We start from the raw sequence: 17467 nt of genomic DNA, 5'->3' as shown, positions 1-17467 counted from the left end.
GAATTCTAGTTAAGATTTTTGATGCATGACTAGTTAAACTAATTGTTCTGTATTCTTCACATTTATCTGCCCCTGCTTTCTTTGGTATCATGACTATAACACTTTTTTTGAAGTCTGACGGAAATTCCCCTTTTTCATAAATATTACACACCAGTTTGTATAATCTATCAATCGCTTCCTCACCTGCACTGCGCAGTAATTCTACAGGTATTCCGTCTATTCCAGGAGCCTTTCTGCCCTTTAAATCTTTTAATGCTCTCTTAAATTTAGATCTCAGTATTGTTTCTTCCATTTCATCCTCCTCAACTTCCTCTTCTTCCTCTATAACACCTTTCTCTAATTCATTTCCTCTGTATAACTCTTCAATATATTCCACCCATCTATCGACTTTACCTTTCGTATTATATATTGGTGTACCATCTTTGTTTAACACATTATTACATTTTAATTTATGTACCCCAAAATTTTCCTTAACTTTCCTGTATGCTCCGTCTATTTTACCAATGTTCATTTTTCTTTCCACTTCTGAACACTTTTCTTTAATCCACTCTTCTTTTGCCAGTTTGCACTTCCTGTTTATAGCATTTCTTAATTGCCGATAGTTCCTTTTACTTTCTTCATCACTAGCATTCTTATATTTTCTACGTTCATCCATGAGCTGCAATATATCGTCTGAAACCCAAGGTTTTCTACCAGTTCTCTTTGTTCCACCTAAGTTCGCTTCTGCTGATTTAAGTATTTCCTTTTTAACATTCTCCCATTCTTCTTCTACATTTTCTACCTTATCTTTTTTACTCAGACCTCTTGCGATGTCCTCCTCAAAAATCTTCTTTACCTCCTCTTCTTCAAGCTTCTGTAAATTCCACCGATTCATCTGACACCTTTTCTTCAGGTTTTTAAACCCCAATCTACATTTCATTATCACCAAATTATGGTCGCTATCAATGTCTGCTCCAGGGTAAGTTTTGCAGAACGAGTTGATTTCTAAATCTTTGCTTAACCATGATATAATCTATCTGATACCTTGCAGTATCGCCTGGCTTTTTCCAAGTGTATATTCTTCTATTATGATTTTTAAATTGGGTGTTGGCAATTACTAAATTATACTTCGTGCAAAACTCTATAAGTCGGTCGCCTCTTTCATTCCTTTTGCCCAGCCCGTATTCACCCACTATATTTCCTTCCTTGCCTTTTCCAATGCTTGCATTCCAATCTCCAACTATTATTAAATTTTCATCTCCTTTTACGTGTTTAATTGCTGTATCTGGTAGAAATAATTATTTATTTTAAAATATTTTATTTGATATAGTAATATATATAAAATGTTTGAAAAAACAAATTCTTGATTTATGATGTATATTTGTTGCAGAGTATGAATACTTCAGTTGGTGGTTCATATGATGATTATAATCCATTATGTTGTGAAATTAAAGAAGAAATCAATGATGAAGTAGGGGAAACGGAATTTTTGTTTGTACCATGTGTTAAGACAGATGATGGACTGATCTCTAAACATGTAATTTTTATTTATACATCACTTGAAAGATTTATTATTGCATTCTCCTTTTAATTAGTAGTAGCCTTTCTATTTTAACATATTTGTTACAGCTTTTAAATACACTGGTATACAAAATTAGATTTATTTTTTGTCCCAAAAGTGAAAATGAATGAACCTAATTATATCAAAGTTACTCACAATGGTTTTTTTTATCATGTTTGTTCCCAAATCTTGCATCCTTAATTTAGCATAATTTCTGACATTGTCAATTAATGAAATTTCACACAGTTATTAAGGTCAGGTGACAATACAATATTCCTTCATTACTTTTGCAAACATCCCCCTACATGGAGGGGGGGGGTTTAGTTAAGGGTGGTGATTAACGGAGTGGGTGTAATATTTTAACTTATGTCCTGACATTGCATGTCGATGTAATTTTGTACACTGTCAAGGCTGACGTGCTGTCACATGCTGCATTTTCATTGTTGGCGCCATGAAACACGCTCAGCAGCAATTCAAAGCGGTTTCTGCTCACTTGTTTACAAATTGGATGAATTGCATCTTCAAGCAGTTATGACTAATTGTATTGCTGTATGCCACTTCTAAATCAACATCATAATTTTTATATACAGGGTGTCCCATATAAAACGCAACCCGAACTTATATTGGTAGGTATTGAAATAATAAAAAGGCATGTGTAAATGTAAATGTAATTTTTATTATTACCATCCATTATCTTACATTTAGAGTAAATGTTAGAAGTGGCCGCAATTTTCTTGAATACAAGCTTCAATTCTTTTTACTGCATTTCTTGCAACTTTTTTCAAAGTTTGTGGCCGGATATTTAATACAGCTTGTTCAATATTGACTTTCAATCGTTCAAGTGTTTGTGGTTTGTTGCTGTAGGCTTTTTCTTCGAGGTAACCCTGTAGAAAAAAAATCCGCCGCAGTCAAATCTGGAGATCTTGGTGGCCACAAGCCTCGACCGATAACACAATTACTGAAGAATTCCTCGACGAAATCAGAAGTTGAACCTGCGTAGTGCGATGTCGCACCGTCATGTTGTAGCCAGCAGTGTCTGTCTTCCTCTTCCAAGAGTGCGATGAACCGAAATAAAATATCCTGATATTGTTCTGCATTAATGGTGTACTCGAAAAAAATAGCACCGATTATTTTCTTCCGCAATATCGCGCACCACACGCCCGACTTCTGTGAGTGTAATTGTTTTTTGTGATAAACATGGGGATTTTCAGCGCTCCAAATTCTATTGTTTTGGCTGTTTACGTAGCCAACCAAATGAAACCGTGCTTCATCTGTGAAAAATAAGAAATCCATAACATTAATTTCCTCACGCAGAAATTGACGGAACCGTTGACAGTATTGTAGCCGTTTTTCTTTGTTTGTTATCAAGAAGTTGATGAACCGTTTGAATGCGATAAGTTCGTAATTGTAATTGTTTGGTCGCCCGATGAACAGTCGATTTAGACAAATTAATTTCTGCAGACAAACGTCTGATCGATTTATTTGGCGAGGTGAGTAATCGGTCTTTGATTTCAGTGACTATAACTGTATTCAACACTGACGCAGATCTTTTGTGTTCCTTGTTATTAACAGAACCGGTCTCTCTAAATTTTGCAACTAACCTTAATGCTGATGTTTTGTTAGGAGCTGGTTTATCCGGGTACTTATGGCGAAATAAATCTTGCACTGCAACCACTGATTTCGTACTGAAGTATGACTCAACAATGAGAACACGTTCATCTAGCGAAAACACCATCTTGTCTCTGAACGTTGTGATTGCATTGTTGTTACTATCGGTAGTTTTCTACTGTGTCGCCGCGATGTTCAGATGTTGGATGAGTCCATTTCAGTAATGAGTAGGGGAGTAAGCTTGACTTGTGAAATTTCATGGATGAGTGATTGATGGGTTGCGTTTTATATGGGACACTATATTTAATGAATACAGTTTTATGTATTAGAAATACGTAATACCATAACATAATTGCATAATCTCCAAAACATAAATAACACTGATCAAGGGTGAAAATTGAAAACTAAGGATAATAGAAAAGTTGGGTTAACATTTTTGAATTCAGGGAAAAAACCCATTTCGATTTGGTCTATGTCAAAATTTTGTATACTAGTTTTATTTCCTTATGTACTTTTTTCTCGTTACAGTCTTTAAATTTTATACTTCTTTTCTTTACCAAATCTTATTATATCATAATGTGTAATATACTGGTCTAATTTTTCAAGCCTATCTTTTTTACTTCCTAGTACGAAGTAAAGGAAGTATTTTTATCGTGAAAAATTTCAATTTTCAACGGAAATATCCATTTTTTCCATCCCTGAATTCATTTTGAGTAGTTTTGGTGTGACATCTGTATATACGTGTGTATCTATAGATCATAATTCAAAAACAATTTTCTGTAGGTTGTTGAAATTTTTGATTTAGAACTGTTGTAACATCTAGTTGTGCACCTTCCCTTTTGATTGCAATCGACTGGACCAAAAGTGTCCAAAAAAATCCAAAGTTCCAAAACGGTTTGGATTTTGGACTTTTTCTTAACTGCAGTAATAATATCTGATTGGGAGCTTTTCAACAATATATCATAAGTGGTACTTATTTTCATTGGTTCCAGAATTTTAGCCAAATGAAATTTTAATTAATGAAATGTTTAGATCTTACAAGGAGAAGGCATATCGGTTTGAATCAGACTTCATCATGTTATTTATTTTTATTTTTTTACTTTTTTTTTAATATATATTGATTTAATAATTATTAACCTGTAATTGTAAAAAAGAAATACAATAAATATTAACAATAAAAAAATATGAAAAAAAATCATTATTAGTGAAATAAAATGTTATGTACTTTGCAAAATGTGTAAATGTAATTAATTAGGCATTATTACATATGTGTATATGTAATAGATTTGGTGAACCATCTGATTATTTAATATTAATTGAAAATTATAATTTAGAATCGTACTATTTTTGTTTTTTCTAGTTTAATTTCTGTTTAATTTTATCTGCATTAAAGTTGATGGAAAAATAGCCCCTGAGAAGAACAACATATATACTGAGGCATACATGCTCAATCTTTAATTATTTGCAAAAAATTCTTATCTTTTAGTTCATTACTCCTGTGGTATTGTTGGACAGTATTCTCGCTATCGGAGTTTATTATTATTTTGTTAATTTGTTTTTTGTTTCCGATCATTTTTCTCTTTATTGGCGTTGGAAAACCTTTATTCCAGACATCCTGTCATCATTAACATTTATGATAAAATCGCTGAGTTAGGTAAACGCAGCAGGGAGGTAGGTTTTTTCTGGATCTCTAGCCATGTTGGAATTGTAGGTAACGAAAGAGCAGATTCTGCTGCCAAGGAAGCGTATATTCAGCCTCCTTTCACCACCCGAGTTGCTACCTTTGATTTTATCATTCATAAAACAATCACTGCGAGCAAGGTGGCAAAGTGACTGGACGACTATTATCGATAATAAACTCTGACGGATTAAGGATTCAGTGTTGCCATGGGGGCTCCTCTTGCAGAAACTCTCGTCGTGAGGTAGTGGTCCTCTGCCGGTTACGGTTGGGACACACGAATACCTAATGTCAGGAGAAGATCCACCCCTGTGCACACGATGCAACTGCCGCATGACTGTCCACCACATTCTCATGGACTGCATATGTTATGCGGCGTTGCATCATCAGTTTAATATACCCGGAAACATCCGTGATATCTTGTGCAACAATAGCGGGATTTTGGATCGGGTGTTTCTCTTTTTGCATAGTATCGGGTTACTGCAAAGGATTTAATATGCTCATATGTGTTTTTCTATAAGGAGAGTATTTTTAATAATTTTAACCTTTATTTTCAATTTGATTTTTTGGTTCTATGTGTTTAATTTTACTATCAGGGGACGGGGTTTTGCACAACCCGTCGGAGTTAGGCAAGTTTTATATACTTTCTTTAATCTATTTTTTTAACTTTTATATTTTATCAATTTTATCTGTGGTATTGGTTTTGAGTTTTTTTTTTGCCTTCTTTGCTTGTTTTAGTAAATTTTTATTATATGATTAATATTACGTTTACACCTTCTATAGTTTATTATTTCGGAGTTTTTTACCCTTTTACTAATAACTACTGGGCGATGATAATGCCCAGGCGTTTTTCCCCACAAACAATAAAAAAGAAATTTCTCTTTGGTTTTGTATTACTCTTCTGATCTTAATTTGTGTACATGTTCTCTAGTCAATCATCAAAAATTAATTTAAATGTCAGGAAAAGATTTTTGAAAGTATATGTTTGGAGTGTCGCTTTATATGGAAGTGAAACTTGGACGATCGGAGTATCTGAGAAGAAAAGATTAGAAGCTTTTGAAATAGACGAAATACCTGTAGAATTACTGCGCAATGCAGGTGAGGAAGCGATTGATAGATTATATAAACTGGTGTGTAATATTTATGAAAAAGGGGAATTACCGTCAGACTTCAAAAAAAGTGTTATAGTCATGATACCAAAGAAAGCAGGGGCAGGTAAATGTGAAGAATACAGAACAATTAGTTTAACTAGTCATGCATCAAAAATCTTAACTAGAATTCTGAGAAGAGAGTGGAGGAAGTGTTAGGAGAAGACCAATTTGGTTTCAGGAAACGTATAGGGACAAGGGAAGCAATTTTAGGCCTCAGATTAATAGTAGAAGGAAGATTAAAGAATAACAAACCGACATACTTGGCGTTTATAGACCTAGAAAAGGCATTCGATAGCGTAGACTGGAATAAAATGTTCAGCATTTTAAAAAAATTAGGGTTCAAATACAGAGATAGAAGAACAATTGCTAACATGTACAGGAACCAAACAGCAACAGTAATAATTGAAGAACATAAGAAAGAAGCCGTAATAAGAAAGGGAATCCGACAAGGATGTTCCCTATCTCCGTTACTTTTTAATCTTTACATGGAACTAGCAGTTAATGATGTTAAAGAACAATTTAGATTCGAAGTAATAGTACAAGGTGAAAAGATAAAGATGCTACGATTTGCTGATGATATAGTAATTCTAGCCGAGAGTAAAAAGGATTTAGAAGAAACAATGAACGGCATAGATGAAGTCCTACGCGAGAACTATCGCATGAAAATAAACAAGAACAAAACAAAAGTAATGAAATGTAGTAGAAATAACAAAGATGGACCGCTGAATGTGAAAATAGGGGGAGAAAAGATTATGGAGGTAGAAGAATTTTGTTATTTGGGAAGTAGAATTACTAAAGATGGACGAAGCAGGAGCGATATAAAATGCCGAATAGCACAAGCGAAACGAGCCTTCAGTAAGAAATATAATTTGTTTACATAAAAAATTATTTAAATGCCAGGAAAAGATTTTTGAAAGTGTATGTTTGGAGTGTCGCTTTATATGGAAGTGAAACTTGGACGATCGGAGTATCTGAGAAGAAAAGATTAGAAGCTTTTGAAATGCGGAGAATGTTAAAAATCAGATGGGTGGATAAAGTGACAAATGAAGAAAAGGTATTGCGGCAAATAGATGAAGAAAGAAGAATTTGGAAAAATATAGTTAAAAGAAGAGACAGACTTATAGGCCACATACTAAGGCATCCTGGAATAGTCGCTTTAATATTGGAAGGACAAGTAGAAGGGAAAAATTGTGTAGGCAGACCACGTTTGGAATATGTAAAACAAATTGTTAGGGATGTAGGATGTAGATGGTATACTGAAATGAAACGACTAGCACTAGATTGGGAATCTTGGAGAGCTGCATCAAACCAGTCAAATGACTGAAGACAAAAAAAAAGTTCTCTAGTTTTCAAATTTACTCTCTCTCTATATTCATCATCATCTCTTATTCTTTTTATTTTTCCTGTGTTCTTAACATTTTCTACCTCTTCATATTCATCTTCGTGTCATTTTTTTGTGATATAGTTCTTCATGTTATCTTTTTTTATCCTGTACGATTGTTTCTTTTTAATTTTTTATTATTCACCAAATAATCCAGTAATAAAAACTGAATATTTCTCACTGTAAGGTCGGTATTTTACACCAGTATTTAAACGAGTATACAGGAGTTCACTAAATGGAATAGTTTAATTTTTATTAACGTTATTTACATGAAACACTAGAAATGTGAAACTTTTGTTAATCAGCAACTCACAAAGATATGAATAATACTGATTTAGTAATACAGGTAATAAAGGGACTTTTACTCTATCCTAATATTTCATGAATTAATCTTTATATTTATATTTCTTCTGTATGTGTGTATGTCACTGAATTTCTCCTAAACGGCTGGACTGATTTTGATGAAATTTTGTGTGTGTGATTTGAGAATGGATTAGATTCACAATTTGATCCGATAGAAAATGTGTTTTTAATTAATTAATTAATTTATGTGTTATTGATCTTGCGATGGTTAATTAAGGTTCACAATTAAATCCTGTAGGCAGCGCTGCAATCGCGTTTTAGAATTTGTTTTTCATTTTTGGCATATCAGTCGGAACCGGTAGTTGGTGGTGCGATCGGATTCTAGGACATTTTTTTATTTTGTTGCTTTTTTACATATCAGTTACTTGCTTTGTAGCTTAATGTTGTTATTACATTAAAATTCATATTTTTAACAGTCTACTATGTTTAGAGAGTAGTTTGAATTAAATCCGATAAGTAGTGCTGTTCTGACAATTGGATTTATTTACATTCTGACTTTTATAAAGTGAAAGGTTTAAATTTTTTGTGAAGTTCCTAATGTTCATTGTTTTTAAGGTTTTATGAAACTTTCAATTGTGTTCATTTAATTTGTATGTACACTCAAATCTAGCAATAGCGAAGCATTGCCAAGTCTGCCAGAATTGCGCGCTTATTGAGAATATTATTTTAAAGTGTAATTAAAAAATATACATTGTCCAAATTTGTAAGATGCAGTATTGATTGACGTGAGTATTTTACATGAATTTTAGTGATGTATACACTTGCATTCAATAACAATCAACTTAAACTACAAATTTAAATTGTCAGTTCTCATTTGATTCTATGCAACTTATGAAGTATTGAATGGCTCCTTGAAAATAAAAATGTCAGTTTGTAAAATAAATTATAACATTTATAAAATTAAAATATAATTTACGTATAATAATTATAGTTTAAAGTATATTTAAAAAATTGAAGTTATAATTTTTGTAGCTGATTAATTTTATAAAAACGTTTCTAAAATTGTTTTTAATTTACAATTATCTAAAATTTGGTAAAATAGATGTTAAAATAAAGAATGGGAAAAATGATAAAAATTTCTACTAAAATTTTAACAACGTTGCCTTTTTACAGCGCTTTAATTTTTTATTAATTCATTAATTAAGCTATCACATGGTTATGAAACTTCAAAATTATTAAATTAAAAAAAAATGCAGGAAGTACTTTTTTAAAATTATCTAAAGTGAAAATTAGAAGTAACGTGAATGAAAATTTAGGCACTTACGTATTAACGTCACCGCAGCTACAGCTTTATTTAAAAAAATGTAGTCAATCGGATTTCGGTTGAAAATGAACTGTCTCTTTATTAATTTTAATAAATGGTTATTTATATTTATTTATTTTATAAATATAATTTAACCAAACTTAACCTACGCTCGCTAACCTTGACTAATTAATACCGTAATTTTTTGAGTATTTATTTAATAAATTCAGTAATTATTGCAATTGTTTATTATTTAAATAATCAAAACACTCCTGTTAATTAGTCAAAGTTAGCGAGTGTAGGTTAAGTTTGGTTAAATTATATTTATAAAATAAATAAATATAAATAACCATTATTAAAATTAATAAAGAGACTGTTTAGAATCTATGTTAAACTCTATATCGGCCCATTTTCCACCGAAATCCGATCGACTACTTTGTTTTTAAATAAAGCTGTAGCTGCGGTGGCGTTAATATGTAAGTACCAAAATTTATTAATTACACTAATTATTAATTTTACGACGTTTCGATTTTCATCAGATATCTCAATATTTAGTGAAAATATTAACCATACTACACATAATTAATCAATAAACCCATTACAATAATACAACAATCACAAACTGATAATTAGTCATATTAATGAAATTTCGTCCACATTTCTGGTAATTTTAACTTAAATAAGTTACTTATATTTATGTGTTGTGCATTTATTACAGAACAATGCCACGTCAGGACAACGTCTGTCGGGTTCGCTAGTAATCGTATAAATATGTGGTGCTAATAAAAACTAATATTTCACCAATTGTGTAACTGTCCTCTTTATTAAAGAATTGAATCATATCTCACTCAAATGAAATAAGTTTAAATGAAGTACAGCAAAAAATGTATATATGTAATTTAATAGGTGTACAAGGAAGTCATGTGGTTTCCACATCAGATGGTTTTTATTAATTTTTCTTATAATTGTAATTGTACAGGTTGTGTGTAAAGTATTTTGATGATTACAAAAATCTAGTATAAAAATAGCATCACAGTTAAAGCAGTGTAGTTTGTGGCAAAACAAAGAGAAAGTTAACAAGTTTTTTTACCATGTTAATAAACTTCAGCATGTACGTCTTTTGTCGCTTGTAAGATGTCCAACCGATAAACAATTTCACACCACGTGTTGGTCAACATTTCTTTGGTAACGGACTAGCAACAATTTTAGTTTATTCTTCGTTTCAATGTGTTCAGATTAGGTACGGGTGTTGCATGGACCCTGTCTTTAACATAATCCCAGAGGAAAACATCTAAGCGAATTATGTCTAGTGATCATGGTGGTCAGGAAGTGGGACGATTGCGCTCAATCCATCTGCCATGAAATGATTCACTCAGAATATCTCAAACTAGGAATCCGTAATGTGGTGGTGTGCAATCCAGCTGGAAAACCACCTTGGGTTACAAGTCATTTAATTGAGGTATAGTAAAGTGTTGAAGGGACCGATGTTTCTGTTAATAAATCAAACTGCACCATGCATTCACTTTAGGGGAAATCTGTCATATTTTTCTTTGGTAAAGTACGGATTTTATGAGCCCCGTATTCTTACATTATGCCTGTTTACTTTCCCGGAGGTGTGGAAAGAAGCCTCATCTGAAAAAACACGCTACAGGTACTCGTTATCAAGTTGTTGCGAAATCTCAGTCGCAAAGGCAGCATGACGAGGGTCGTCATCTGGCTGTACATATTACAATATGTGAACTTTATATGCATGCAATCTTAGTTTCTTGTGTAAAATTTTGTGCACTGTTGACTATTGATCGGGGAATCCCTAATTCATGAGATGTGTGATGGGTAGATTTGGAAGAGCTATGTAGAAATGTTTTCTGAACGACCTTGAACTCCTCTTCACTGATGGATGGCCATCCTGTTTGTTGAAGGTCGACTATACTTCCACTCCAAAAAATTTGCATACTGTGCAATGATAATCTTATTATCAGGTGGTGGTCATCTGTATTTCCTTCTAAAACTGCACTGCATAGTAATTGATGATTTTTACTCTTGATACCAGAACATACATTACGCTTTCTCCTGGATTGATGCCATTTTATAAAAAACTGATTGCAATGCCCTCTACTCTGCCTCTACCTGCAACAAACCAATATAAAAAAACTTGATAATTTTATCTTTCTTTTGCTACAAACCGCACAGCTGTAACTGTAATAGTTTTTTTTAAATAAATTTTTGTAATTTTGGAAAGACAGGGCATCTTTTATATTAAGCTCTCATTAGATAAGTTGAAAACATGGTATAAATAGTTTTTCTTAGTTTTATACATTATCCTGGTAACTGTAGGCTTTAGTCAATAAAGCCTACAGTCAGTAAAGCCTACAGTTCAGTCAATAAAGCCTGTATTGCTCCCCAATATTACTTCCTTTAGAGATTGAACCGTAACTTGGTATACAAAGTATATCACTGACTGGAAAACACTTTTTTACTGGACAGGCTAAACTGGTGCACTCTGTGTTAGCATTTCAACTAGAGTATTCTTACTAGATTACGGCTAATGTTTTTATAAACAGGATATGGGTTTACCAATCTTATAAGGTCTTGGCCGTTATTGATTTCCAGAGAATCATTGAGATGAAGTAGTTCTATAGTCATTCTAAGAGTAGTTCTAAGTAGTAGTTCGAAGAGTAGTTCTAAGTAGTCATTCTATAGTAGTTCTAAGAAAATAGACTTAGAGAGGAAATAGAGGAAAAACAATGTCTACATCCGGAACAATACGGATTTAGAAAGGGACGGTCCACAGTGACCGCAGTCGAGAAGGTAAAAAACTGGGCATTAAATTGCAGAAGCGGTACATGGAGGACTAGAAAAATCCCCATGATCATAATGCTTGATGTTAGAAACGCATTTGGTACGGTCCCCTGGACAGCCATCATTGAGGCGCTTCAAGCCATGCAAATAAGTAAATACTTAGTAAATCAGATAGATCAATATCTGCAAAATAGGTTCATAGACGTCAAAACCCTCGAAAGGAAAGCCATATTTTCAGGTATTCGGAGGGGTGCCGCAGGGATCTGTCCTTGGCCCAACCTTATGGAATGTTTTCTGTGATAAAATCTTCAGGCTGAACTACCCCGAAGGGGTATCGATAGTAGGATACGCGGATGATATCGCAATATTAGTAGAAGACAGAGATATTAATGAACTGGAGAACAAGGCAAACCAAGCGCTTAGAACAATAGATGAATGGATGGAGGATAACAAATTAGAAATAGCTCCTAATAAATCCTGTTGCCTGGTCCTCTCGGGTAGAAGACCATTAAGAAGTGTGAATCTAAATATCAGAGGACAGAGAATCGATGAAGTAAAAGAAACAAAATACTTGGGGGTACTTCTGGACAAAAATTTAAGGTTCAGCAAGCATATTGATATGATTTGTGGGAGAGTTACTCCTGCTGTAAAGGGATTAAGAGGATTATTTCAAAACCACGGCACACCTAAAATGGTTATTCGAAGATTGATAACCGCGGCTATCACTTCGGCGGTACTGTATGCGGCTCCCATATGGGGGGCGGCAATGAACATACAGCGAAATAAAAAGAAGTCGAGAAGTGACCATAGACTGGCATTGCTGCGTGTAGCTGCTAGTTACTGTACGGTATCGTATTACGCGCTGTGCGTACTGACCGGGGTCCTACCCATAGACCTTCAGATAAAAGCCAGAACCCTCAGACACAGCGGTATGCCGAAAGAAGAGATGGAAGGGATTATAGAACAAGAATGGCAAGAAGAGCGGGCAGGGTCCAGAGTGGGAGAATGGACCAGACGCCTAATCCCTAATATTAAAACCTGGAATAACAATAGACTCGGAGATGTCAATTTTTGCATGACACAATTACTGTCGGGGCACGGCTCTTTCGGTCAGTATCGGTATAGAATCGGGAAGAGAGCCACCCCGCAGTGCATCTATTGTCCAGAGAACGACGATGCCGAACATACGTTGTTCATATGTCCAAGATGGGCCGTTAACAGAGGTCAAATAGTAATTAATGGTCTTACACCAGAAAATCTCATAAACCGGTTAGGGTACAACAATGAGAACTGGGAATGGTTCCGCAGGTTCGCCGGGGAGGTCCTGCGGGCCAAAGAGGATGAAGACAGAAGAACGGGAGTATAAACAGTAGGGTAGGGCGGACAGTCACTCCATGGAGGGCCTGTACGCCTTGGTGTGCGGTACCTGAGAAGGGGGTGAACTCCAGGGGAGTTTGAGTTTGGGTTAAAATAAAAGACCAAGTCCCGGTCGGCGGGGTCGTCCCTGCGGGAGCCTAGGCTCTTTGTGGGGTCGGCGCTGTCGATTAGAGGCCAAAGGCGTAAAGACCGAGTCCCGGTTCTCTGCTGAGGCGCTGGAGGATGGCATAGCCGGACCTTGGCTCTAAAGCGGGGGATTAGAGGCAGGCAATGTAAAACAAAAGATCCGAGACCGGGGAGGCCAACCTGCCGTGCCGGACGTATAGCCGGCTGGTGGGGGACGCCTCCTTTGAGAGTAAAAGGACACTCTCCCCGACTGAGTATACTTAATTGGATATCCGGTCGGGGAGAGTAGAGAAGAAAAAAAAAGAAAAAAAAACTTCTATAGTCATTAGGCCGTTTGGTTTGTGGTTACATATGATGCTAATTCATCAAGTTTGCGTTGTAAATTTAAATTGCCCAGGAATTTTCATCAAATCCTGGCCAATAATAAAGAAGCTTTGGATCAGTTGTTTTTATTTCTACGGGGTGCTAATATTTTACATACTTTTAATCCCTTCCTGTGGAACCTGTTATTCAGTGGGTTTCTGGGATAGACATTCCCAGAAGGGGGTTATGGCCCAGGCTTTTGTTGATGACTGTGTTCTTTTAGTTCGTGGTAATTCACGACCGCAGCTGGAATATCGAGCGCAAATAGTCTTGACAACTGCGGAGGGCTGGATGGATATTCAGAATTTAAACATTTCTGTGCCCAAGATGAAGTTTATGCTTCTTAAGGGTGCAGACAAATTATCGTAGAGCTGAAACCCCCCACATTAAGTATAAAACCTGTGTAATTAGCCGAGTGATAATTCATAAGTACCTAGGTGTTTTGTTTGATGAGAAGTTACTGTTTAGCACCCACATTAGGCAAGTAGCGGTGGATGCCGTCTCAGTGATGCGCAAACTTAGGTGGATTGCTTGGAAGGACTATGATTTGTCTGGTCGTCAAATGTACATGGTGTACATACTTCAACAGCATGGCCTCTTATGCGGCGCCTGTTTGGGCACAGGTTGAATATGATTAGCGCATGTTCAAAATTGAAGGAGTGCCCAGTGCAGAGCCGTAATTGTATGAACTGGTTTTTTAAAACAACCTCCTACGAGGCTACCACTGTATTGGGAAAGGCTCTCGCAATCAATTTAGTGTTGAAAGTTCAAGTAGCCATGTGGAAGTTGGGAGGCCAAGGTATTTGGGTTGCTGTTTCAGGCTGGGCCAGTACCGGAATCGAATGGTGATCAGAATACACTAGAACTAAATTTCGTTTAGTTACCCATCTTTCGCATGTGGAAGAGGCTGCAGAGCCTCACGATGGAAGTTGGAATGGGAACCACGACTTAAGGGAAGATTCCTTTACAAGTTTATACAGGATCTGGGGGAGGGGAGATGGTGTGCCTTGAATTCATTTTTAAGGGCAACGGGTACCCAGGTGCTCATCAACCATGTTAACTTGAATCATTATCTGTTTTGGTTCTGCCTGGGAGCTGATAAGCTGTGCATCTTCGGGGAGGTCCAGTCAAATGAACACCTGATGTTTGACTGCTCTTGGGGGGGAGGGCCAGAGACCGGGTCACCCTGGATCTTAAAGGTCAAGGGGAAAATTGGCCACCCAAGTGGCGAAAGCCGCATTGTTGGAGCATGTGGGAATATCTTGATGTGGTTGCTTTGTTCAACTGGCATCAATAGTTTACTTACGGAAAAGACTCCTACCGTACTCCAGAGGGAAGCTAACCTAGAGATATATGGCTCACCACCAGCCAATTAAGATTCCGAGGGCTTTATATGGTGGACAGGTACTTGCTGACATTCAGCGACCTAGGTGTGGCAGCGAATTGCTGTCTAGATGAAGTAAATTTTAATTTATCGATGTCATATATATTTTTAGTAGTTGACAGGGTGTGGCTACCTATTTTAGCAAATATATGACAAGTGAGTGGTTGAGACATGTAAGTTGGTGGTGTGTGGCACCGCGCTTAGTCCACTCACGCTGTTAGGTAATCTCTAGGAGCTATTTAGGACACTGGTTGCTAAACTGTTTCGAGGCTCAGAAGCCGTTTGTGACACAGACATTCAGTTTTATTCTTTAGGGCGAACAAATGGGGTTGTGGTGGGAAAAGTGTTTTTTTTTTTTTTTTTTTTTATTGTGTTTATACTTCTTTTTTTAAGTTTTTATTTTGTTTTAATTTTTCTATTCTATTAAGTTTTGTGTTTATATTTCATGTTTTATTTCTGGGTGTTTTTATTTAGTTTTTAATTGTAAACTTTTAAAATTTGGTTTTATGAAGTGTAAAGTGTATTCATCATGTTCGGGCGATGATAACACCACATCATTTTTCACCTACTAAAAAAAAAAAAAAAAAAAAAAAAAAAAAAAAAAAAAAGTTGCCCTTCCATTGCCGCTACCTGTTCTATTATATGGTTGGCACGAAAGAATTTCTCCCAATGTGCACTGGTCTTGTCAGGTAAAACCATGTTCTGTTAATTGTCAGACTGGGATATATAACCTTATCGTCAGATACCAAGTTATTTGTGGTGTAGGGTTTCTCCCTTTTTTATGTAACTTGGTTTTTCAGAAATGTCAGATAACCTTGGATCTCTAGTAACAGCACAAAATCACGGTTGGCTAGTAGATGTATTTCCTCCTTGCATTGTAGTGATGTCCTGTGCCAGTACAGGACATCTATAATACTGCTATTGTGTAGAGAGCAAAGAGACCCCCCATCTGTTTGACAACTTTCATAACGGTAACTGGGGGAATCCTGACAGTTTGGGTTTTGACTGCCCAATACCAGTTTATTTCAGACGGGGTGGATGGCTCATCAATAAAATCAAAGCCCAGAAACATCAAATAACTCTGCACGATAAAATTAAGGGGTTATCATGTGCACATGTTCCACATCTGTCCTGGATAAAATAGCACATGCTTACTTCTCTCAAGCGTGCCCGATATGGCAATATAAAAGTTTTTTATTCAATTTTGTAAAATTGACTCACAGGTCTTAAAACTGAATAATCTTTACATAATGGACTTGTTATATATTGTCAGTATTGTGGGATTTATATTGAAATTATGGTTAATTTCAATATGATAAATAAAATTATAATAATGTAACTAAATACAAGGTGCGACAATAAAGTAATGAGACTGATGTGGAAAAAAATGTTGCTTACCGTTTTACTCATGCTTAGTGTTGTCTCCTTCAAAGTAGTTTCCCTCTGATTGCACACACTTATTCCTGCGCTTCTGCCATTGATGGTAACATTTCTGGAACTCATCTTCTGTAATATCCTCCAAGACCCTCGTCACAGCTTTTAGGACATCTTGTGTTGTTTGAAAATGATGTCCCTTGACCGCCATTTTGACTCTTGGAAATAGAAAAAAGTCGCATGGAGCGATATCTGGTGAATAAGGTGGCTGTGGTAGTACTGAAATTTGTTTTGAGGTTAAAAATTGCTGTACTGACCGAGCAGTATGGGATGGCGCATTATCGTGATGCAGAATCCAATTATCAGCAATGTTGGCACGGACACGAAGAACTCGTTTACGAAGTCTTTCTAAAATTTCTTTGTAGAAATATAGGTTAACTGTTTGTCCAGGAGGCATCACCCACTCTTTATGAACAATTCCGTTGTAATCGAAGAAGCTCACAAGCGTGCATTTCACTTTTGACTTTGACATGCAAGCTTTTTGTGGTCTGGGTGATCCCTTTGAGCACCATTGCGAACTTTGGCGTTTTGTCTCTGGATCGTATTGAAAAAACCAATCTTCATCACCAGTGATAACACGGCTCAACAAATCTGGATTGATTTCCGTTTGCTCTAACAGATTGGCTGCCACATTTTCCGTGTTTCTCGCTGTTGTGTGAGATTTTTGGGGACCATTTTTGCACAAATCTTTCTCGTACCAAGATCTTCAGTTAATATTAGACGAACTGTTTCTCGATCGATGTTGAGTGCTTCTGCAATCATTTTCACGGATAATCTTTGATCAGATCGTACTATTTCACGCACCCTGGTCAAGTTGATATCTGTCCGTGAGGTTGATGGTCGTCCACTGCGGTCTTCATCTTCAACATTCGTTCTGCCTTCACTAAAAATTTTATGCCACCAAAAAACTTGAGCTTTTGACATAACCTCCTCTCCAAAAGCCTTCTAAAGGTTACTGTAAGTTGTTGTCGCGTTTTCACCCGATTTAACGCAAAAAGAAATGACATACTGTTGCGCAAT

At 35.8% G+C, this 17467-nt stretch overlaps 1 protein-coding gene across 4 annotated transcripts in view; it reads left to right on the top strand.

The window, feature by feature from the left end:
* Positions 1 to 17467, top strand: part of LOC142324169 (uncharacterized) — a 28450-nt gene that overhangs the window by 10047 nt on the left and 936 nt on the right. For 2 of the 4 annotated variants that reach the window (XM_075364901.1, XM_075364897.1), the window contains exon 2: positions 1370 to 1516. In XM_075364901.1, the coding sequence (XP_075221016.1) occupies positions 1373 to 1516 (144 nt within the window). In that variant the 5' untranslated portion in view covers positions 1370 to 1372. Of the gene's footprint in view, positions 1 to 1369; positions 1692 to 9682; positions 9765 to 17467 lie in introns of those variants that run through there. The other 2 variants (XM_075364900.1, XM_075364898.1) reach the window with 2 other exon arrangements.

The sequence above is a fragment of the Lycorma delicatula genome, chromosome 4 (genome assembly GCF_047948215.1).
Source record: "Lycorma delicatula isolate Av1 chromosome 4, ASM4794821v1, whole genome shotgun sequence".
NCBI lineage: Eukaryota > Metazoa > Arthropoda > Insecta > Hemiptera > Fulgoridae > Lycorma > Lycorma delicatula.
The sequence above is the reverse complement of the archived record's forward strand: the minus strand, read 5'-3'. Positions and strand labels throughout refer to the sequence as shown.